General features: G+C 49.8%; 1 protein-coding gene across 1 annotated transcript in view; it reads right to left on the minus strand.

Moving 5' to 3' along the window:
- LOC307205574 (mothers against decapentaplegic homolog 4-like) overlaps window positions 1-23592 on the minus strand; it is a 30926-nt gene extending 7334 nt beyond the window's left edge. Inside the window, exons 1-10 of the mRNA XM_079958151.1 lie at window positions 22905-23592; window positions 14480-14734; window positions 7630-7804; window positions 5857-5877; window positions 4970-5179; window positions 4194-4334; window positions 3938-4093; window positions 3001-3054; window positions 2726-2909; window positions 442-610 (exon numbers count right to left, since the gene is read on the minus strand). Coding sequence (XP_079814277.1) covers window positions 442-610; window positions 2726-2909; window positions 3001-3054; window positions 3938-4093; window positions 4194-4334; window positions 4970-5179; window positions 5857-5877; window positions 7630-7804; window positions 14480-14716 — 1347 coding nt within the window. The 5' untranslated portion in view covers window positions 14717-14734; window positions 22905-23592. The remainder of the gene's footprint in view (window positions 1-441; window positions 611-2725; window positions 2910-3000; window positions 3055-3937; window positions 4094-4193; window positions 4335-4969; window positions 5180-5856; window positions 5878-7629; window positions 7805-14479; window positions 14735-22904) is intronic.
- Window positions 23593-24275: the final 683 nt, after the last annotated feature.

Genomic DNA, 24275 nt, shown 5'->3' on the forward strand with positions numbered 1-24275 from the left:
TATACGCTGATTCGTCTCCACCTGTTATTAAACCCATTATGGTGGCGTCATCTGCAAACTTAATAATTGCAGTAGACAATAATTATAATATTATAATAATAATTAGACAGGCAGAGGTACTTGTGGTGTGCACAGACATCAGCAAGCCTATTCAGACACAGGATTCAGTTACATTGCTTTTAAATTTTCTTTATTTTACACTGAGTCAAACCAACAGCCCTTGCAGCTTTATGCCGCCTACACTGTCTGGCAGCAGCTCTCCAGGGTACCAGGCAAGGGACAATTCCAAGCCCTATGCGGAGATGCTGGGGAATTGAACATTCAGTACACAAAGCAGATGTTCAGAGCTATGGTCCTTCCCTGTTAGATTTGTCCTTGGCAACCCTCTTGTTCCCAGGCCCTAAAAAAAAAAACAAACCAAAAAACAGCACCCGCCCTGACCTTGATGTAGGCGCCAGGGTAGATCTTGTGCACAGCATCCCCCGGAGCACGCCCGGCCTCCCGGTCCAGGTAGTAGCTCTGCACGAAGACGGCGTGGTCGCTCAGACACCGCATCCAGACATCGCCTTCACCACGGCACTGCAGCTGAACTCCTTTCCCGATGTGCAGCCTGGAAAACAGAATACTCCAGTTCCCCTTCCTGTCTGGTTCCCTGTCCCCCACTGTCAGGGGTAGGTCAGCAACAGTAAACAACAACAAATCACTCAGGGCCAGTGAAGTTAAATCTACCTTATATTCAAGGAGACGAACCACAGCTTAGGCCTTGCAGTTTCAGCAACTCTTCCTAGGAGGTCTTGCCCCAATGACACAGTTGCAAAGACTTCCCATCCCTCTCTAAGGCTCCTCCTCTCTCGGGTTTTTTCTGTGCCGTCTCAAACCATGTCTGCACACAACTATCTTATCTTTTCATTTCTGTGTGTGTCGCAGTAACCTGCCCCAATTCCTCTCCGACCTCCGATTCTGGACTGCTCTCTGCCACAGAATCCACTAAAGAGTGCCACAGCAATTCTTCTTCGGTGGGTCTTGCCCCTAGGAGGCAGTTGCAGGGACTGAAGGCCCCCTCTTTCCCACAGCTGCCCTAAGCCTCCTCCTTTCTCAGGTTCCCCCCCAAGCAATCTGAGACTGTGCCTGCACAAAGCTAACTTCTTCTCCACTCTTTTCATGCCTCTTCTGGTTCTGGGAGACCAGAGAAGAGGGGAGTTTGTTGCAGCAGGAGAGGGAGGCCAGCCTGACTTCACCAGCCTGACTCATCTCTGCCTCTTGGCCTTCCTACTCTCCAGTGTCACGGTCTGGTTTACGGGCGGTCAAAGTCCTGGTGGAGGATGTCGGGACTGGGGGCAAGACGGCAGGGTGGGAGAAGGAAGGAGAGTCCGGAAGCCAGGGGTCAGGAAGCCAAGGGTCAGAGACCCAGGAGTCAAGAAGCCACGGGTCTGAGGGTCATGAGTCAAGGAGCCAAACGCAGCAAGACAGGGAGCGTGTTGCTGTGGCAAAGAACCAAAGGGAGATGCTGACCTTATATCCCTTCCCGGCTCTTGCCACCTGGTGCTGTGAGTTACCAATTGGCCTCACCTGTGCGGCCGCGCCTTGCCTCTTCAAAATTAGGAAAGCCCCAGTCCTGCGAAGCCCTACCGGTCACAGGGCCTGGCTCCTGCACGCACACCTGACATCCAGTTTCTGCTTCTGCTTCTGCCTCTGCTTCTGGACTCCTCTCTGCCACAGATTCTCCCTGCTCGCCAAAGCCTGTTGCCTCTTCTGCTTCCAACACCTCCTCCTGCCAGTCTGCTCCCTCCAACCACTCGTCATCACCCCACCACCAATCCCTGGGGCTCTGAGCCTTCTTCCCCTGGGGGCTCCCTTGGGGGTTCCCCGGCTGGTACCTCCCACACCTCCTCAGCACCCAGCTGGTCAATGACTACCGCTTCCTGCAACAGCCACGGTTCTGTGCTGCTTGGTGTTTAGCTAAAGCTGCCGTTCCGCAAACCTTAAATCTTCCTCCCCAAACCCTGCAGATAAACCCCATTCTGTGCCCGGTTGCTGCCACTTAGGCACTCAGCCCCTCGACATCAGAAATAGCGGGAGGGTTCTTTTGCGATGGAAACCCGTTGTTCTCTGCGTGCACGTTTCACATTGAGGTCCAGCGCCAAGGGCCTTCTGGCAGTTCCCTCACTGCGAGAAGCCATGTTACAGGGAACCAGGCAGAGGGCCTTCTCGGTAGTGGCACCCGCCCTGTGGAATGCCCTCCCACCAGATGTCAAAGAGAACAACAACTACCAGACTTTTAGAAGACATCTGAAGGCAGCACTGTCTAGGGAAGCTTCTAATGTTTAACAGACCACTGTATTTTAATACCGTATTTTTCATTCTATAAGATGCACCAGACCACAAGACGCACCTAGTTTTTGAAGGAGGAAAACAAGAAAAAAAATATTCTGAATCTCAGAAGCCAGAACAGTAAGAGGGATTGCTGCGCAGTGAAAGCAGCAATCCCTCTTGCTGTTCTGGCTTCTGGAATAGCTGCGCAGTCTGCATTTGCTCCATAAGACGCACACACATTTCCCCTTACTTTTTAGGAGGGGAAAAGTGAGTCTTATAGAGCAAAAAATACGGTACTTTGTTGGAAGCTGCCCAGGGTGGCTGGGGAAACCCAGCCAGATGAGCGGGGTATAAATAAATAATTGTTGTTGTTGTTGTTGTTGTTATATCTCTCCCTCCCCACTGCCCTGACCTGGCGCGCTCGCTGGTGTCGGTGCGGTGAACGTTCGAGAGCTGCCCCAGGCAGAAGCGGTCGCCGCCCGAAGGGTCCACGTATCCGTCCACAGTGACCACAGCGCAGTTGGCGGGCACCTTGAAGATCTCGCCCACTTGCACGTCCATCTCGAAATAGGCAATTGAGCACCAGAACTCAGGACCTGGGGAGAGCCGAGCATTCAACTTAAAAATCTGGGCCGTTGTGGGAATGGGGGAGAGAAAAAGTCAAATGAGGGAGGTTGTGCCCCTTACCAGGGTGACTGGAGACTGGCGGCTGGTAGGGAGGCGAACCGTGATGAGCAGGCCCTGAAATATAAGGCAAGGAGGGGTTTTGCAGGAATGCCAAGACCTTTGCTCTTCTGTTTCCTACATTCGCTATACAGTGGTACCTCGGGTTAAGTAATTAATTCATTCTAGAGGTCCGTTCTTAACCTGAAACTGTTCTTAACCTGAAGCACCACTTTAGCTAATGGAGCCTCCTGCTGCTGCCGCGCCACCGGAGCAAAAAATTCTGTTCTCATCCTGAAGCAAAGTTGTTAACCTGAAGCACTATTTCTGGGTTAGCGGAGTCTGTAACCTGAAGTGTCTGTAACCTGAGGTACCACTGTAACTCATTCCACTTCCCAGAGCAGAAGTTTGAACCCAGGACTCCTGGCCCACAGACGCTCCCTAAACCACCTGTGAGCTTCAAAGCTACTGTTGGACTCCAACTCCCAGCAGCCCCCAGTCAGCATGGCCAATGGTCAGAGATGATGGGAGTTGTAGTTCCAACAGTGTTCTTGGACTCCAGCTGATTCCTGGGAACCTGTAGTTTTGTCAAGGGAGCTGAGAGTTGCTAAAAGGAGACCTCAATCCCCCCCCACACACACAGAGCTACATTTCCCAGAATTGCCAGGGAAGAGGGACTGACTCTTAAACCACTTTGGGAATTGTAGTTCTGTGAAGGGGAACAAGGGTCTCCTAACGAGCCCCAGCACTTATAAAAACTACAGTTCCCAGAATTCTTTGGTGGAAGCCAGGACTGTATAACGTTGTATAACCGCAGGTGCAGTTATGTGATTTCGCCACAGGGGACAGCAAGATGAATAATGCCGTTCTGGGGGTGAAGTGAACTGCAGTGGAACCAAAACGGTGCTGCAGACACCCAGGGCCCTCCTTTTTTTGCTTTGCTTTGCTTGCCAAGACGCACAGTAATGGTTTGAATGGTGAAGAGGAGGCTGAGGGTAACTCCGTCCGTTCTGCTGCTGCTGGGGAGCGGGGAGCGGAGGCGGGGTGGGCTCCTGGCTCCTCCCACCGGAGCTGTAGCTTGGGGTGCCGCCGTTCCCTGTCCAGCTGGTTGTCGAATCTTCCAGAGGCCCAGGGAAGGAAGAGAAGAAACAGGTGAGAGCTTATCATTTGAACGCCTCTGTCCTGCACCCGGCCCGATAATGGCACCCTATACTTACTCTGGTAGGGCAGTTTGGGGGCGCACCCATTTTGCTGGGAGCTCGGGGGAGCCGGAGAAGGGACTGGGGGGTGCGCGGGGCTGGAGATCTGAAGAAGACCCTCACCATGAAGGAGAGGGAGCAGGGGGCCCCCAGGAGGGCCTAAGAGTAAGCATGAGAGAGAGAGAGAGATCAATTTTATCTGCAAGCTACTATTGCAGATTCATTTCATTTCCCCATCACATTGCATTTCTCTTTTACATTTCACAAACATGCCCATTGAATTGCTCCCATCATATTGCATTTCCCCGTTGCAGATCCACCACATTTCCCCAACATATTGCATTTCCCAGTCACATTGCATGTCTCCACTGCAGGCCCATTGCATTGCCCCCATCATATTGCATTTCCCTGTTGCAGATCCACCACATTTCCCCAACATATTGCATTTCCCCATCGCAGATCTATTGCATTGCCCCCATTATATTGCATTTCCCAGCCACATTGCATTTCCCCATCGCAGATCTATTGCATTGCCCCCATTATATTGCATTTCCCAGTCATATTGCATTTCCCCATCACAGATCCATTGCATTGCCCCCATCATAATGCATTTCACCGTTGCAGATCCAGCACATTTCCCCAACGTATTGCATTTCCCCTTCACAGGTCCATTGCATTTCCCCATCACAAATCCAACCCATTTGAGAGGAGGTGAGAACAGTTCCTTTACCTTTCACTTATGTCTCCCTTCCTCACTGCTGCTCCCCCCCAAAAAAGAAAAAGAAAGAACTTACCTGGGGGAGACAAAGGCAATGCGGGGTAGATGCCAGCAGTAGGATGGGGTGGTTCCGGAAGCTGCAGGGGCGATAAGGGCTGGTAGGGCTCTGCCTGAGGGTGGCCGGCCTTGATCCCAGGGCCGGGGTGATCTGCCGGCGGAGGAGGCGGGACCTCCATCTGGATACAGTCGGGAATGAACTCCTCTTTCACGAGCCGCGGGGGAGGCGCTGCAGGGGGGCGGAAAGAGGAGGCGGCTCAAACACAGTGAAGAGGGGAGAAAACAAGCCGGCTGAAGCAGCAACTGCTGTTCAGAATGACATCTGAAGGCACAGGGAAGCTTTTCATAGAATTATAGCATTGCAGAGTTAGAAGGGACCCGAGGGTCATCTAGTCCAACCCCCCTACAATGCAGGAAAATGCAGGTGTCCGTTGCGGGGATCAAACCTGCCACCTTGGCATCATCGGCAGAACGCTCTAAGGATGTGATATTCTGTCGTGTTTTTGTATACCGTCGTACCTTGGTTCTCAAACAGAATCTGTTCCAGAAGTCCATTCGACTTCCGAAAACTGAGGCACGGCTTCCGGTTGGCTGCAGGAGCTTCCTGCACTCCATCGGAAGCTGCGTCGGACGTTTGGCTTCCCAAAAATGTCCGCAAACTGGAATGCTCGCTTTCGGGTTTGCGGCGTTCAGGAGCCAAAACGTTTGAGTCACCAGGCATTTGAGATCCAAGGCACGACTGTATTCTGCTGGAAGCTGCCCAGAGTGACTGGGGAAACCCAGTCCGATGGATGGCATATAAATTGTTGTTGTTGTTGTTGTTAAGCAATACCTGGAAGGTCAGAGGTCCGCCCCCAGTCCTGTCCTAGCCATCACCCAGAAAAACAAAGCAGGATTGTATCTTACCTGTATTCTGGATGTTCAGTCCTGTAAAACGAGAGAGAAAATCAAGTGGGTGTGTTCTATATCCTATGAGTTCCAACTGACATTCTCTGAGGCCAGAAATGTTCTGAACATCTTTTAAGATGGCCGGCCTAGAGGCTCGATTTGACTAAAATTTCAATGAGGAACCTGCGTGGGACCCTTTCTGGTCCAACCCCCTCCCTTCTCCCCAGCTAACCTCCTAGGACGAATGACATGGGCTGACATCTTTTCTGCCACCCACCCCTCACCCGGTGCCTCGCAATGGGTGCCTCTGACCATGTGCAGAGTTGGCTTGGGAGCCCTTTCAGGGCCCCCAAAGTAGGGTTGGGATATTCAAAGGTTAAGAAAGGGAAACAAACTCTCCCTCAGGGAAACAATAAAAAATTACATTCCAAGTCGAACTGTGGTCGAATTGCCTCTGAGCATGTCCAGACAGCATGCAACAGAGAGACAAATGTTCCGTGTGTACACATAGCTAAAGTTAAATACCTTCCAAGGGCATGCAAAGTACATTTTCTCTCAGCGGAGCAATTAATATTTTGTTTTGAAAAGCAGCTACAGTCAAGTTGCCTCAGAATGTGTACACTGCCAATTTTCATCTGAATGAGGTGGTTTGAAAAAGCAACACCAGAATGAATTTAAGGACGTAGTGCCTCCGGGCAATTGAAGAGATTGTCTCATCCAGAAAACACCTTATGTAGAAAATCTGTAAGTTAAGATATTATTGCGGGGGGGGGGGGGCAGGGGAGATAATGAAAACACGGAGCACACAATGTAGGTTATTATTATTTTAATTCCTGCCCTCCTGTTCTGGCAAATCTTCAGTCGGTGGAGATGCCAGGCTGGGCGTAAGAAATTTGGATCGGTTGGCATAGCAACCTGCTAATATCTACTGTGTGCTCTGTGGAGTCGAATATTTCCATTTACAGATAGGTAAGAAGGCAGGTATGGGACGCGGGTGGTGCTGTGGGTTAAACCACAGAGCCTAGGACTTGCCGATCAGAAGGTCGGCAGTTCGAATCCCCACGACGGGGTGAGCACCCGTTGCTCGGTCCCAGCTCCTGCCAACCTAGCAGTTTGAAAGCACATCAAAGTGCAAGTAGATAAATAGGTACCGCTCTGGCGGGAAGGTAAACGGCGTTTCCGTGCCCTGCTCTGGTTCGCCAGAAGCGGCTTAGTCATGCTGGCCACATGACCTGGAAGCTGTACACTGGCTCCCTCGGCCAGTAAAGCGAGATGAGCGCTGTAACCCCAGAGTCGGTCACGACTGGACCTAACGGTCAGGGGTCCCTTTACCTTTACCTTTAAGAAGGCAGGTGCCCTTTGCCTGCCTTGGGAGCAGAGGTGATGTTAGGAGGCTCAGAAACAGTGACAGAGAAACTTTCCTCTCTGTCTCCAGACGAAGGGCCACACCCCATTCTGAGTAACTTCCTGGGGGCCATGTGAGGATGGGGGGTGGTAGAGGCAAACGGCGTGCAAAATTTACCTTCATACAGTAGGCCACACACATTCACACAACCCTCACTTTCCTCTATCCGAGAGGCATGATCTAGCCATGCAAGGAGAGAGTGCAAAGCGAGAGCCGGTGAAGGAGTGTTCTGAGGGCCGGATGGAGAGACCCAGAGAGCCGCATTGGGTTCCCGAACTTGAGTTCCCACTCTTGGCACCCCAGTGGCCTATTCCGAAATAGATCCACTGAGGCAGCTGTGGGGGTACTCGGCTTCTGTAGGCGCCACCCACGAGGGACCCACTCACCGATGCCCGGAGACACCACCCGCTCGTAGTGGTAGGGGTTGACGCAGACGCTGTCGTACTTGAGGTCGAAGGCGAACTGGCAGAACTTCATGTGCTTGAGCTCGTTCTTGTGCAAGTCCGGCCAGCGCCACAGGCGGGAGTAGATCACGTGGGGGAAGCCTTTGCGCCCGGCCACCTGGTTGTGGGGAGAAGGGAGTACGTGGAGGGGGGAAAGATGGCAGAGGACACCATTAGTGCAGGAGCAGAGATGGCGAGGGCAGATGCAAACCCTCCAAGTCTCCCTATTTTCCAGGGACCGTCCAGGATTTACAGAAGCCGTCCTGGTTTATTATTTGATCCATGAACGTCCCACTTTCCCCTATTTTCATCACAGAAATGTTGGAGGGTATGGAGTTATGCGACCCCCGAGCTAAGGAGATAAGTAACTATGCAACCTTTAGAAGACATCTGAAGGCAGCCCTGTATAGGGAAGTTTTGTTTTTTTTAATGTTTAACGTTTTATTACATTTTTATATACCTGAAGGAGCGTCTCCACCCCCATTGTTCTGCCCGGACGCTGAGGTCCAGCGCCAAGGGTCTTCTGGCGGTTCCCTCACTGCGAGAAGCAAAGCTACAGGGAACCAGGCAGAGGGCCTTCTCGGTGGTGGCACCCGCTCTGTGGAACGCCCTCCCACCAGATGTCAAAGAGAAAAACAACTACCTGACATTTAGAAGACATCTGAAGGCAGCCCTGTTTAGGGAAGTTTTTAATGTGTGACATTTTAATGTATTTCTAATCTTTGTTGGAAGCTGCCCAGAGTGGTGGGGTACAAATAAATTATTATTATTATTTTATATATGTTGGAAGCTGCCCAGAGTGGCTGGGCCAACCCAGTCAGATGTGCAGGGTATAAATAACATCATTATTTTTATCATGGAATAGGACATCCCTATTTTCACTGGAGAAATGTTGGAGGGTGTGTTAAGAGGAGCCCAGCTGGAGCAGATTTAAAGGACAGGAGGGCCTCTGCTGTGCGGCAGGGGGTTATTTACATATTCATTATTACATTTTTATGCCACTTAAGGGCTCAACACGACCCAAGGGCTTTCCCCGCTCTACATTTCATTCTCACAGCAACCCTGAGAGGTATCTTCAGGCTGACAGACAGGGACTGGCCCCAAGTTGCCCAGCAGGTTTCATGACTGAGAGGGGTCTCGAACCCAGGTCTCCCAGGCCCTAGACCCGACATTGCTTCACATGGGCTCTCAACTCACACGCAGCACAGATATGGACCGGGGAACCTCTGACCCCATAGAGAAGAGTCAGGGAATTTTTTTTTTTCAGACTGAGGGCCGTGTTCCCACCTGCAGAGGGCCACCTTGCAGTGGTGGGCGGGGCCAGAGGTCCAAAGTGGGTGGGGCAATGGAGGTCCATGAATGTAGATGTTGCCTTTGTGGAGTAGGCTGGCTTCAACACATTCACACATCCTGCAGCCAGGCAAGGAAGAAGCATGATTCGGGGTCAAGGAGCCGCTCCGGCCAGGGTGGAGTTGCACACTCCTCCGCTGAGTTCCCTGCCAAAAGCCCCATAGGATTTCTCTTCCTCCTCATCATCATTTTATTATTTATACCCCAACCATCTGGCTGGGTTTCCCCAGCCACTCTGGGCGGCTCCCAACAGAACACTAAAAACAGAATAAAACATCAAACATTACAAACTTCCCTAAACAGGCCCGCCTTCAGAGGTCTTCTAAAACTCAGATAGTTGTTTATTTCCTTGACATCTGATGGGAGGGCGGTCCACAGGGTGGGTGCCACCACCGAGAAGACCCTATGCCTGGTTCCCTGTAACCTCACTTCTTGCAGGGAGGGAACCGCCAGAAGGCCCTCGGAGCTGGACCTCCGTGTCCGGGCAGAACGATGGGGGTGGAGACGTTCCTTCAGGTATACAGTGGTACCTCTGGTTAAGTACTTAATTCGTTCTGGAGGTCCATACTTAACCTGAAACTGTTCTTAACCTGAAGCACCACTTTAGCTAATGGGGCCTCCTGCTGCCGCCATGCCACCGGAGCACGATTTCTGTTCTCATCCTGAAGCAAAGTTCTTAACCTGAAGCACTATTTCTGGGTTAGCAGAGTCTGTAACCTGAAGCGTATGTAACCTGAAGCGTATGTAACCCGAGGTACCACTGTACTGGGCTGAGGCTGCCTAGGGCTTTAAAGGTCAGCACCAAGACTTTGAATCATAGCTGTGAACTTTTCCCTTTTCTTGTGAGGAATCCTATTCGGAATAAGGGAATTTCCCTTAAAAAGGGGGAAATGTTGACAGCTGTGCTTTGAATTGAGCTCGTAAACGTAATGCACAGGCACTCCTGTTGCCAGAGCTGCAAATTCCATGTATCTCACAGCAGAGAAGGAATCAATTTCCCCATTTTCCTCCAACTCGATGGAAGAAAATACAAAACAAACAGGCATAGTTTTATCCCCTCCACCCTCTGCAAGAACCTTCCTTTCTTTCCTGGGGGGCGGTGCATGCGTGTGTTGTGGACAGGGCCCTCGCACTCATTTTTGGCCCTCGCACTCATTTTTCCCCACACGGTTTTCTGGCTGACGCTGAATTCAGACATAACAACAGCCCCCACCCCTTTCCCCGCGGCTTCATGAACCAGACAGTGACTCATCCTCTGGGCAGACAGGGGGGGGGGCACAGCGTGGCTAGCAGAGAAAAAGAAAGAGATTTCTTTGGGGGTGAGGGTTAAAAGGGATGGGGTTGGTGACCCCCACCCCCCAAAACGAAACCTCAAGAGTCCTCTTTATCTGGTGATCTGTTGGGCAGGGGTCAAAAATGGGACACGCACACAAACACGCTGCTTCCATCCAAGTCAGCAATAATCCCTCCCAAATTTCAAGGCCTTTTGAGAAGGATTTGCTTTTCGCTCTTTGGGTGGGCTCCGATTTAAGGAGACAAAAAAAAAACGGACACAGCTGTCGCCTTTCCTTGTCCTGCCCCCCAATATTATTCTTAATTTAATACATTAACCCTAACCCTTCACCCTAAGGTCCTAGTTCTGGGTTGTATTAGATTAAAAAAAGCAAACACTTACAACGGCAAAGAATAACAACAAATAACTATAAAAGCAACAAAATCCAGACATATATTTAGATTTTCAATGGTTCTGTGTTAGAAATCTTCACTGCTGTTTTCTAAAGAGAGATTACTTGTACCTCATGGGATGTGTGCGCGCAGGAATATAATTGGTTTAATACTTCAAACTGCCTCGAAACCTCTTTGCCAATCGATAGTATATTCAAATCACTGCTACCCCACCCCAATCATGGTAATTATTATTTTGTCCGATTTCAAGAGGCAAAATCCTAAGGCAAAAAAGTAGGTCGACAAGGGATTCAACAATCCCCAGGAGATGTGGGGCAGGGGCTCCTGGACTTTAATCCCCTTCCTTATTTGTAGAGCAAGGGGTTGTAACACACACCCACACACCCACTTTTCTAGCCTTGGCCAAACTCTGCTCTGAGGGTTTCCCATTGCAGTCTTTCTCAACTTGTAGGTCCCCAGACATTGTTGAACTACAACTCCCATCACCCCTAGCTAGCAAGGCCAGAGCTCAGGGATGATGGGAGTTGTAGTCCAACAACATCTGGGGACTCACAGGTTGAGAACCGCTGCATTAGGGCATCCGATTGGCTGCTGTGAGAACAGTGTGCTGGGCTGGATGGGCCGCCATTGGCTGGATCCTCTCCAGGACTCTTCTGATGTTCTTATTGTCCCGCCCCCCGCACTGGGTGTTTTGCACTACAACTTCCATCAGCCCCTGGCTAGCACAGTCAATGATCAGGGATGATGGGAACTGTAGTTCAAAACATCCGTAGGTCTTGGCAGTTCTGAGTCACTCATTGTTTAAGACGGAAATGCGGGGAGGGTGGTCAACAACTTTATCCGGACTCTCACTTTGGGGAATATGGCAACCCCAGCCATGATAGCTGGGGCTGATGGGAACTGTAGTCCAACATCATCTGGAGGGCCTTGGCCTCCCCAACCCTGCTTTATACCTCTGAAATGTCCATTAATATATGTCAGAACGTGTATTAATATATGTTAATATAAATCCAGACGGTGACAGCAGTCACGAAATTAAAAGACGCCTGCTTCTTGGGAGAAAAGCAATGTCAAACCTAGACAGCATCTTAAAAAGCAGAGAGATCACCTTGCCAACAAAGGTCCGTATAGTTAAAGCTATGGTTTTCCCAGTAGCAATGTATGGCAGTGAGAGCTGGATCATAAAGAAGGCTGATCGCCGAAGAATGGATGCTTTTGAATTATGGTGCTGGAGGAGACTCTGGAGAGTCCCATGGACTGCAAGAAGATCAAACTTCTCCATTCTGAAGGAAATCAGCCCTGAGTGCTCACTGGAAGGACAGATCCGGAAGCTGAGGCTCCAAGACTTTGGCCACCTCATGAGAAGAGAAGACTCCCTGGAAAAGACCCTGATGCTGGGAAAGATGGAGGGCACAAGGAGAAGGGGGCGACAGAGGACGAGATGGTTGCACAGTGTTCTCGAAGCTGGTTATTGGCCGAAATAAATTAATGCAACCATTCAAATCACCATTACGTCACTTTAAACAGTCATGGCTTCCTCCCCGATTCGGGGAGCTGTAGCGTGTTAAGGGGTGCTGAGAGTGGTTAGGAGAACACCTGTTCCCCTCACAGAGCTACAATTCCCAGAGGGTCCTGTGAAGAGGGAACTGTAGCTCTGGAAACTATAGCTCTGTGGGGAGAATAAATGAGGCCTCTTCGCAACTCTCAGCATCCTTAACGAACTACAGTTCCCAGGATTCTTTGGGGAGGCTAGAACTTAGTTGAATACAACTGTACAGTGCATTTAGTGTGCCCCTGGGAACCGTAGTTTGTTAAGGGTGCTGGGAGTTGTCAGGAGACCCCCTGCTCCCCTCAGAAAACCGCAGTTCCCAGAGTTCCCTGGGAAGAGGGACCGACTCTGGGAGTTGTAGCTTTGTGACAAGACTTGACAACAACTTCCACCAACCTTAATAAACCACAGTTCCCAGAATCCTTTGGGGGGGAAGCCATAAGTGTTTAAACTGCTACCAAGAAGACAAAAACTTCAAGAAAGAATGGGAAAAATTTATAACTTACTTAGGAGACCGCTGTAGGCAGATGAAAACATTAGCAGGATTTTAATCACACACAGTTAGAACTGGATATGGAACAACTGACTGGTTCAAAATTGGGAAAGGAGTACGACAAGGCTGCATTTTGTCTCCCTGCTTATTTAACTTATATGCAGAATTCATCATGCGAAAGGCTGGGCTGGATGAATCCCTAGCCGGAATTAAGATTGCCGGAAGAAATATCAACAACCTCAGATATGCAGATGACACAACCTTGATGGCAGAAAGTGAGGAGGAATTAAAGAACCTTTTATTGAGGGTGAAAGAGGAGAGTGCAAAATATGGTCTGAAGCTCAACATCAAAAAAACGAAGATCATGGCTCCTGGTCCCATCACCTCCTGGCAAATAGAAGGGGAAGAAATGGAGGCAGTGAGAGATTTTACTTTCTTGGGCTCCATGATCACTGCAGATGGTGACAGCAGCCACGAAATTAAAAGACGCCTGCTTCTTGGGAGAAGGGCAATGACAGGCCTAGACAGCATCTTGAGAAGTAGAGACATCACCTTGCCAACAAAGGTCCGTATAGTTAAAGGTATGGTTTTCCCAGTAGTGATGTATGGAAGTGAGAGCTGGACCATAAAGAAGGCTGATCGCCGAAGAATTGATGCTTTTGAATTATGGTGCTGGAGGAGACTCTTGAGAGTCCCATGGACTGCAAGAAGATCAAACCTCTCCATTCTGAAGGAAATCAGCCCTGAGTGCTCACTGGAAGGACAGATCGTGAAGCTGAGGCTCCAATACTTTGGCCACCTCATGAGAAGAGAAGACTCCCTGGAGAAGACCCTGATGTTGGGAAAGATGGAGGGCACAAGGAGAAGGGGGCGACAGAGGACGAGATGGTTGGATAGTGTTTTCGAGGTTACCAGCATGAGTCTGACCAAGCTGCGGGGGGCAGTGGAGGACAGGAGTGCCTGGCGTTCTCTGGTCCATGGGGTCACGAAGAGTCGGACACGACTAAACGACTAAACAACAACAACAACAATCACACTTGCAGTTTAACAAATACGGTAGATAATATGGATAGATATAAAACATAGACGAGGATATAATATGCAGGTGAAAACGTTGAAATTAGGACCCACTGACGGGATGAGGGGAAGTCGCGAGATTCAGAGAAATCTCAAAATGTGGCTATGTATTTGGTACAGTGGTACCTCGGGTTACATATGCTTCAGGTTACAGCTCCGCTAACCCATAAATAGTGCTTCAGGTTAAGAACTTTGCTTCAGGATGAGAACAGAAATCGTGCTCCGACAGTGCAGCAGCAGTGGGAGGCCCCATTAGCTAAAGTGGTGCTTCAGGTTAAGAACAATTTCAGGTTAAGTACGGACCTCCGGAACGAATTAAGTACTTAATCCAAGGTACCACTGTATTGTTAAAAATCCAATTAAAAAAATAATTTTTTTTTTTTATTAGTTTTCATTTTGGAAAATGTGTATGTAAGTGTGTTTACAGTGTCATGTAGTGTTCTTTGTTTAATTTCTATTTTTGAAAAAATTAATAACAATTAAGTAAAAAATATAAATAAAGTGGTATCATAGTGCTTTAAATGTTTCGTGTGAATGTGGCCTCAGTGGGGAGAGGTGAGGTGGTGAGGCGGCGGCGGCGCTGTTGTTCCCATGCGCCGGCTGTGCCACCCTGAATAACCCCAGTGCCACGGGTTTACCTGCAGGCGGCCATCGAGAGTGCGCTGGATGGTGACACACTTGCTGGGATGAGCGCCGTTGGTGGTGATGGCCGTGATGAGGGAGTCTAGCTCATCCTTCTTCTCCTTCAGCTTCTTGACCAGGCTCTCGATGGCCCGCTTTGCAAACGACTCGTTCTCCCCACCCTGCCGGTGGCACATCAGGCTGTGCACAATGCTCAGGCACGCATCGCTGCTGCTGGGCTGGCTCAGGGACATGGCGGGAGCAGCGTTGTTCTGGACGGGGGGGGGGGGGGGGAGAAGCCAAGCAGACAGCCATCAGCCTCCCCCATACCAAATAATAATAATAATAATAATAATAATAATAATAATAATAATAATGGAGATACACAATTTGTCAAGTTCCCCAAGGAAGAAATTGATCTTTTAATGCAGTGTCACCTTTGGAAAGGGACGCGGGTGGTGCTGTGGATTAAACCACAGAGCCTAGGACTTGCCGATTGGAAGGTCGGCGGTTTGAATCCCCGCGATGGGGTGAGCTCCCGTTGCTTAGTCCCAGCTCCTGCCAACCTAGCAGTTCGAAAGCACGTCAAAGTGCAAGTAGATAAAATAGGTACCGCTCCGGTGGGAAGGTAAACGGCGTTTCCGTGCGCTGCTCTGGTTCGCCAGAAGCGGCTTAGTCATGCTGGCCACATGACCCGGAAGCTGTACGCTGGCTCCCCCAGCCAATAAAGCGAGATGAGCGCCACAACCCCAGAGTCGGTCACGACTCGACCTAATGGTCAGGAGTCCCTTTACCCTTACCACCTTTGGAACTCACTGCCTCTTGATATCAGGTAGGTCCCTTCCCTTCTTTTCCGCATCAGCTAAAAAGGTTTTTGTTTAGAGAAGCCTGCCCAGACTGGTGTGTGTTTTAATCTGTTTCTAATTCAACTTTTTTTGAATGACGTTATTCATTTTATTTCAAAGCAGTTTGCGGGAGCAGGGAGATAAAGCAATGAAATCGTCAATAGGAAAAAATGACCACAACAGCTTAAGACTTTTGAGAAGTTAAAATTACAATACACACACAAAAAAAGAGAGATCATTTTATTAGAATCATAGAATTGGAAGGGAGCTTGAGGATCATCTAGTCTGACCCCACTGCAATGTTGCTGTCCCATATGGGAATCGAACCTGCGACCTTGGCATTATCAGTACCAAGCTCTACCCAGCTGAGCTACCTTGGATTTCTTTATTTCTTTCTTTATTTTTTACAATTGAGCAGTGTCTAAATTTCACAAAATAAAATAAATAAACAAACAATAGGTTGTCCGAATCTTTCAAGCTACGGGGCGGGAACACTTTATTCAAGGGCTGCTCAATGCTCCAGGCAGTATTTCAAAAGGCTGGCAGCCTCCAGACTTAAAACACCATGTTGTGTTTTATTAGATTATAAACCTGAGGACAGAGAACGGGTTTCTTTTCTGTTTTTAGTGAACTTGTAAAATGCTCCGGGAGCCCTTTTTTTTTTTTTTTTTTTGGCTGATGAAACTCTTTTAGTCAATAAACTTACAAAATAATTTTAGTAAACAAACTTACAATAATAATTTTTCCTTTAAAAAAACAACAACCAGATTCAGGAAAACTGGTGGAAAGCCTTGCTGAAGACAGAATCACCGTATTTTTCGCTCCATAAGACGCACCTGACCGTAAGGCACACCTAGTTTTTAGAGGGGGAATACAAGGGGGGGAAATTCTTTAAAGGGAGCGCTGAGCAGAGCCTGTATGCATCCCAGGCTCTGCTCAGCGCTCCCTTTCACGAGCCGCGTGGAGCGTGTGTGCGGCGCTTGCAGGCTTTTCCCTGAGGAGGGAGAAGGGCAGGCTTTTCCTCGGGGAAAAGCCCCCAAGAGCCACACACACGCTCCGCGCAGCTCTTGGGGGCTTTTGTGGGAAGTGGGGGAAGTGAGAGAGCCTGCGGAGGCTTTGCGCAATGCAGCGCTCCCTCTAGAGCCAGTGTGGTGTAGTGGTTAAGAGCGGTAGTCACGTAATCTGGGGAACTGGGTTCGCGTCTCTGCTCCTCCACATGCAGCTGCTGGGTGACCTTGGGCCAGTCACACTTCTCTGAAGTCTCTCAGCCCCACTCACCTCACAGAGGTGTTTGTTGTGGGGGAGGAAGGGGAAGGAGAATGTTAGCCGCTTTGAGACTCCTTCGGGTAGCGATAAAGCGGGATATCAAATCCAAACTCTTCTTCTTCTAGCTGTTCTAGCTTTTGGATAGCCCCAAGAAGCCTCTGCAGGGCACGGGGATGAAGGCTCCCCATGCCCTGCGGAGGCTTCACGTGGCTAAGCCAGAAGTTAGAACAGAAGTTCTGGCTTCTGGGATAGCCCGCAAAGCCTGCATTTGCTCCATAAGACGCACACACATTCCCCCTTACTTTTTAAGAGGGGAAAAGTGCATCTTATAGAGCGAAAAATACGGTAACTAGCAAACAGAAGAAGAACAAGCCTTGCTAAAGCAGAACCAGCAAGGCTGCTTGAAGGATGGGTCCCGTCACACCAACCCGAGAGAGTTTTGAGAGTGTCAATAAGCTTATAGAGGTGGTAAGGTAAAGGTAAAGGTACCCCTGCCCGTACGGGCCAGTCTTGACAGACTCTGGGGTTGTGCGCCCATCTCACTTAAGAGGCCAGGGGCCAGCGCTGTCCGGAGACACTTCCGGGTCACGTGGCCAGCGTGACATCGCTGCTCTGGCGAGCCAGAGCCGCACACGGAAACGCCGTTTACCTTCCCGCTGGTAAGCGGTCCCTATTTATCTACTTGCACCCGGAGGTGCTTTCGAACTGCTAGGTTGGCAGGCGCTGGGACCGAGCAGCGGGAGCGCACCCCACCGCAGGGATTCGAACCGCCGACCTTTCGATCAGCAAGCCCTAGGCGCTGAGGCTTTAACCCGAGGTGGATCCAGTCATTATTGTGGGCTCAAAAAAATAAAAGACTTTTGATAAAGTCCTGCACACCAAAGACTCCTGATTATTTGGGAACATGAGATGAGAGGGCTGGTGGGTCAGCAACTGGAGAAGGAACAGAGAGAAGAAATAAATGGACAGTGCTCCCAATGGAGAGACGTGGAAAGCAGAGTCCCACAAGGGCTGATATTGGGACCTGTTAAGGGTGCTGGGAATTGTAGCCCTGCGAGGGGCAAACTACAGTTTCCAGGATTCTTTGGGCAAAGCCACATGCTTTAAATGTATGGTGTGTTTATGGGACCCTCAACAGTTCAGGGAAATGTTTTAGCACACGTAAACAATTTCAAGCTGTTGGGGGGGGGGGGGGACCTGGTAAAACCTGCCACAGTTCAAGGATTCTATAACATTGCTTTAAAAAATTCACGTGATTGCTTTTTGTGTGTCAAGGGCAAGTATGAACTGGGAGGGGGGGGATACAAAACAACCCCCTCCCAAATGATTCAAACTTATCTCCATTGCCTTGAGAACTAGAAATTTGCTCGTTTCTTTTTTAATGAAAAGGGATGTCCTTTGGTGGATGAGCTCTGTGCTCAATACCAAACACTTTGTCACAAATACTGATAACACACACAGAGCGCAGGTTTTACAGAAAATGTGCTCCTGCAAAACAGTTGGATGGATAATTTGGAAGAGGATTAGGCAAATGAACGCAGGTTAAAGCTACCAATGGCTATGCTCTAACACAGGGGTCAGCAAAATTTTTCAGCAGGGGGCTGAACCACTGTCCCTCAGACCCTGTGGGGGGCCGGACTATATGGGGGGGGATGAATGAATTCCTATGCCCCACAAATAACCCAGAGACGCATTTTAAATAAAAGCACACATTCTGCTCATGTAGAAACACCAGGCAGGCCCCACAAATAACCCAGAGATGCATTTTAAATAAAAGGACACCTTCTACTCATGTAAAAACATGCTGATTCCTGGACGGTCCATGGGCTGGATTTAGAAGGCAATTGGGCCGGATCTGGCCCCCGGGCCTTAGTTTGCCTACTCGTGCTCTAACTACACTGTCGGAGGCAGTATGCTGGGAATCGCATGCGGGGAGCACGCTGCTGAGCTTAGCCCTCGCTTGTGGGCTTCCCATAAAGATTTATGGCTGGCCAATGCGATAACAGATGGCCCTTGGGCCTGGCCCAGCAACTCTCGTGTTGTTATATTATTGCTCTCCACTACCCACTGAGGGCCAGAAACTTACTCGATCCTTTTTAACCGAAAGGGGGCATTCTTAGAATGCTTGTAAGATTATGCTCACATGATTACAGCGGTACCTCAGTTTCCGAACGGAATCCGTTCCAGGAGACCATTTGCGTTCCGAAACGTTCGAAAGCTGAAAACTCAGTACGGAAGCCTCAAAACGGAAAACTCAATATGGAGGCCGCGTTTCATGTTCAACTTCTGAGGCGCGTTCGAAAACCGAAGCATTTGCTTCCAGGTTTGCGGCGTTCAAAAACCGAAACGTTTGTCAACGTTCAGAAACCGAGGTGCCGCTGTGTTTTATTATTATTATTATTATTATGCTCTGTAAAATGTGTTCTTAATGTGGTAAAACGCCCGGGATCTTTTCATAGAGTCATAGAATCACAGTTATAAGGGACCTTAAGGATCATTTCATCCAACCCCTCACAATGCAGGAATAAGCAACTGTCCCATATGTTTACCAGCTCCACCTGGTACACAGGATGGTACCAGCTCCACCTGCCCGTGGACTGTCTCACCAGAGTGGTGCATGCTCTGGTTATCTCCCGCTTGGACTACTGCAATGCGCTCTACGTGGGACTACCTTTGAAGGTGACCCAGAAACTACAACTAATCCAGAAAGTGGCAGCCAGACTGGTGACTGGGAGCGGCTGCCAAGACTACAAAACACCGGTCTTGAAAGACCTACATTGGCTCCCAGTACGTTTCCAAGCACAATTCAAAGTGTTGGTGCTGACCTTTAAGGCCCTAAACGGCCTCGGTCCGGTATATCTGAAGGAGCGTCTCCTCCCCCATCGTTCAGCCCGGACACTGAGGTTCAGTGCCAAGGGCCTTCTGGCGGTTCCCTCGCTGCGAGAAGCCATGTTACAGGGAACCAGGCAGAGGGCCTGCTAGGTGGTGGCACCCGCCCTGTGAAACACCCTCCCACCAGGTGTCAAATAGAAAAACAACTACCAGACTATTAGAAGACATCTGAAGGCAGCCGTGTTTAGGGAAGCTTTTAATGTTTAATAGACTATTGTATTTTAATATTCTGCTGAAAGCCGCCCAGAGTGGCTGGGGAAATGCAGCCAGATGGGCAGGGTATAAATAAATTATTATTATTATTATTATTATTATTATTATTATTAGGATCGAACCTGCAACATTGAAGTTATCAGCACCGCGCTCTAACCAACTGAGCGCTGTATAAATTGAAATCATCATAATATCTGAGCTGAATACCAGATTACTCACTGCAAACACTGATGCACTCAGCACTGGATTTTGGTGGGGGGGGGAGTCTCTTGAAACATTTTGGGGGAAGTGCATGATGGGAAATATATGCTAATAGGTGAACAAGGGCGGTCATTGGTTTGCTTCAGAAAGAGAGGTCAACAGCTGGGGGTGGAAGCCACATGGGCCCGCGAATAAACTGAGCTTCCCAGTCAAGGGACAGTCTACCTCTTACGTTCCTGTCCTGGAGGGAAGTATAAACAGTGGGCTTCCTACAGGAATCCTGGAAAGAGAGACGAGTTAAGCCGATCCAGCAGGGCTCTCCTTACAGAAATAGCCATGGCTGTTGAGAATGAAGCCTCCCTATTCAGGCGCAGTCTACCTCCAAAGGCCAGGTACTAGGAAGAGAGAGCAGGGGTGGGCTGTTGCTTGTGAGCTTTGTGGCTTCTTCCTTTCAGAGTCAGGATATCGGGCTAGATGGGCATTTGACCTAACAAAGATCTTCTTAGGTTCTTAAGGACTGGAGCAGAGATTTGGGTCAGGGCTGGCAACGTTCCCATTTATATATATCTCCCTCCCCTACTAAACACACACACAAAACGGGGTCCCTTCAGAGTACTACAACTCAGGAAGAAGTTTACGTTATGCAGATTTCCAGCAAAACCTCTGTTGCCTTGACCCAATTTATTATGCAAATGCTTTTACTGCTTTCCAGGAATGATTCTGGAATTCACAGAGAGCAGAGATAAGGGGCCATGAGCAAGGCTCTGAAGTATCCGCCTTCTAAAGCCGGACAGGGAACTCTCCAAATATTGTGGGACTCCACCTCCCATCATGCAGCGCATACAGCGGTCATGGATACTGGGAGTTGTAGTCGAGCGATGTCTGGAGAGCCACTGATTCTCTCCTAAAGGATGGGCACCTCATTCCGAAACTTCCCGAGACTTTCTGAGATTCCACCCGCCTATCTTCTATCATTGCTTAGAACCATGAGAGCTAATAAGTTTGCCCGGCTTAGAAAGGAAAGAAAGCAAAGGTTCTTTGGAACGCAACTGACCGGCCTCGCTGGTCAAAGATATATCTGAGCCAGAAACGAACCTACATGAGACATAAGACAAAAATCTCTGGAAGGAGTGAGGTGGAAAAACAGTCACTGCTGAGCCGGACGGAGCAATGGTCTGAGTCAGAACAAGGCGGCTTCCTACATCCACATTTAAATCAGGCCTTTATTAGAATTGTAGATTTGGGACCCCAAGGTTCATCTAGTCCAACCCCCTGCAAGGCGCGAGTGGTGCTGTGGGTTAAACCACAGAGCCTAGGACTTGCCGATCAGAAGGTCAGCGGTTCGAATCCCCGCGACGGGGTGAGCTCCTGTTGCTCAGTCCCTGCTCCTGCCAACCTAGCAGTTCAAAAGCACGTCAAAGTGCAAGTAGATAAATAGGGAAGGTAAACGGCGTTTCTGTGCGCTGCTCTGGTTTGCCAGAAGCGGCTTAGTCCTGCTGGCCACATGACCCGGAAGCTGTACGCCGGCTCCCTCGGCCAATAAAGCAAGATGAGCGCCGCAACCCGAGTCGGCCATGATTGGACCTAATGGTCAGGGGTCCCTTTACAACACAGAATACATTTGACCATGAGGACTACAAGCTTAGCATTACATTTAAGGGAAAGGCCACAAAGTCACTGGTTGAGAATATACTTTGCACATACAGAAGATACCCAGAGTCTGAAGAGTCACTGCCAGTCCGAGCTGAACAGACCAACATTTTGACTTGGCGTAAGGCCACATTCGGGGAGGTGACCGTCACCCACCTAATCCTGGAATAAAACAAGAACGGATGTAGCAGCAATAAAGGAACTGCTTGTGCCAGGATGACGGGAGTCATGTGAGGGGGAAAGTATTCCTCCCTGTAACTTTGGAAGGAGGGACAGGGAGGCGTGACGCCCAGCCATTGCGGCAGAAAAACTGGAGACTGTGGGTGGGTCACTTGCAAGATTCCCTGCCCTTTAATAAGTTTCAGAAGAGAAGGATATTTATTCACCAGCCTGAGCTCCCTGGGGAAAGAGGAAAGGAGCAGATCGACTAGGGGTTTTGTTTTGTTTTTATTTTCCATGTTCTGGGTGGGCAGATAAAATAATATTGGGGTGCAGTGTTTACCCTACGCCGAGTAGACACACATTGAAACGGGCAGTTAAAAACTAGCCTGCTTTGTTTGACTGTGTCTGCTCGGGGCCGAAAGAGCATCAAACTCAACCCAGCGTTCTTTCGCTCAGAAGAGAAGTAGAGCCTAGTGGTTAGAGGTGAGCAGAGGGAAGACTCATGGTGCCGAGGAGGGGGGGAGTGGAATGTGAGGTCCCGGACTCCTGGGTTCTTTCTCTCCCCGCAGTTTCTCTTTGGGCCCAAGCATGGGTCAAAGCTGGTTGGGGTAATGTAGCCCAGTCAAACATATAAATGTCCCCCGAGCAGCACATCTAGGTACAGAGACTTAGAGGGGGGAATCTTGAAATGACACAGAAACACAAAAAACTGCCTTGCACTGAGTCAGACGGTTGGTCTATCTAGCGCAGTATTGTCAACACGGGCCGGCAGCAGCTCTCCGGGGCTTCCGGCAGGAGGGTGTGTGTGTGTGTGCATCTCTCCATGCCCTACCCGGAGATGCCATCGTGAATCGAACCTGGCACCGCCTGCGTGCAAAACCACCGCGCTGCAGCCTTTCCCCACAAACAATGCAAGTTTCTAGTCCTCATCGTTTTGAACAAAGCACAAGCCCTCTCCGGGGGTTTCAGGCAGGGCCCTCTCCTCCCAGCCCTACCTGGCGATGCCTGGGACCTTTGGCAGGCCAAGCAGATGAGCTGCTACGGCCCCTCCCGGAGAAGTGGGGTGGGGGATAGGGAAAGAGAGGGGCAGCGATCTGAAGCTGGAGGAGAGGAAACTCCGGACCCCGGTGCCCAGAAGTGGCATGGAAAGGTTGGGGGGGGGGCAGCGACGCGGGAGACCCTCCTGCCAAATCAAACAGGGGGGGAAACTCACCGGCTATGGGCGATCCCTCTCCGGGGTGCACGGATGCTCTCCGCGGGGTTCAGGCATGCTCCCCTGGAGGTGGCAGGCGGATTAAGCCCCCCTTGAAGGCGGCGGGACGCGCGTCGGCGGCGGCTGCTTTTGGAGAGGAGCGCGCGCTCTCTTTGCGCTCTCTTCTCCAAATGGGAGCGAAAGACGGGGAAGGAGGCGGCGGCGAAGGCGCAGACTAAACACAGCCGAGCCAGACAATCGCCTGCCTGCTAGTCATGCTGTCAGCCGCAGCTTCGCCTCGGGGGGAGAGAGAGGGAGGGAGAGGGAGGGAGATGGGAAAAAGCAAATAGCGAATTCTCCACGGGGTCAGGCTGAGCGCAGCCCCTGCCGCCCTCCCGCTTCCCCATCTCCCGCCTCTCTCTTAAGCGAACGAGATATTTATTGACATTTCCACCCCCGTTTTTCTTATCCCAGGAGATCTCCCTTCCCTGTTTGGTCCTTACAACAACCCTGGGAGGTAGGCTGGGTGGGGAGCGCGCAGATGGCTGAGTGGGGAGGATTCGAACCCTGGACGTTGCCATCTCTGTTCATTTTGATTTGCACACCGCCTTTCCAGATTACTACGCGCGAGGCGGGTTTGCAAAGCCGGAGAAACAGCAAAACAGGCGGCAGAGATCACACACGCGCCTGATCAATCTGATCCAATATGAAAATGTCATAATAAAGACCTAACTTTGGAAGAAACAGCTTATATCCAAGAAAGCGATGTTCAGCAATCCATTAGAATGTAACAGTAAACGGCAAATTGAAAATCAGAAAATGATAATTAAGCAAATCCAGCCTTGGCAATTGCAATAATTACTAAACTATAATCAATGGAAATAACAGTAATGCATAAAATGCATAAAATACAAGGACATATAAAACCATGTAAAAGGCTCAAATTGATAAACAAGGACACAAAACTTAATTTTTTATTTTTTTTTTAAAAAGATATCCCTGAATTCCCAGGCACTGTAAACTCCTCGAACCTGTAAGCCAGGGCTGAGGGTGGGAGGGACTAAGGGGAAGTAGGCAGGGCAACAGATGCAAATTTCACCTTTGTATGGCAGGTGAGTTTCTACACCTGCAGCTACCTCTCTATCTGTCCAGGGAAGCGAGGGGCATGTGCAGAGTTTGAGGACACATTCCAGTCAGCCTCCTTCAAAAAACCTAGCATGAAGTAGGACCGGTGAAGGCCTGGGAAATGCCCCGAGGGCCAGAGAAAGAAGTCTGGAGGGCCACATTCAGTGCCCAGACCTGAGGCTTCCCATCCATTCTTTATTCACCAGATCCTGCTTCCTTTCCCAATCTGGGCAACCATAGTTAGGATTATCCCTTTACCCCTTCTTC

Source organism: Podarcis cretensis, assembly GCF_951804945.1.
Source record: "Podarcis cretensis genome assembly, chromosome: 16".
NCBI lineage: Eukaryota > Metazoa > Chordata > Lepidosauria > Squamata > Lacertidae > Podarcis > Podarcis cretensis.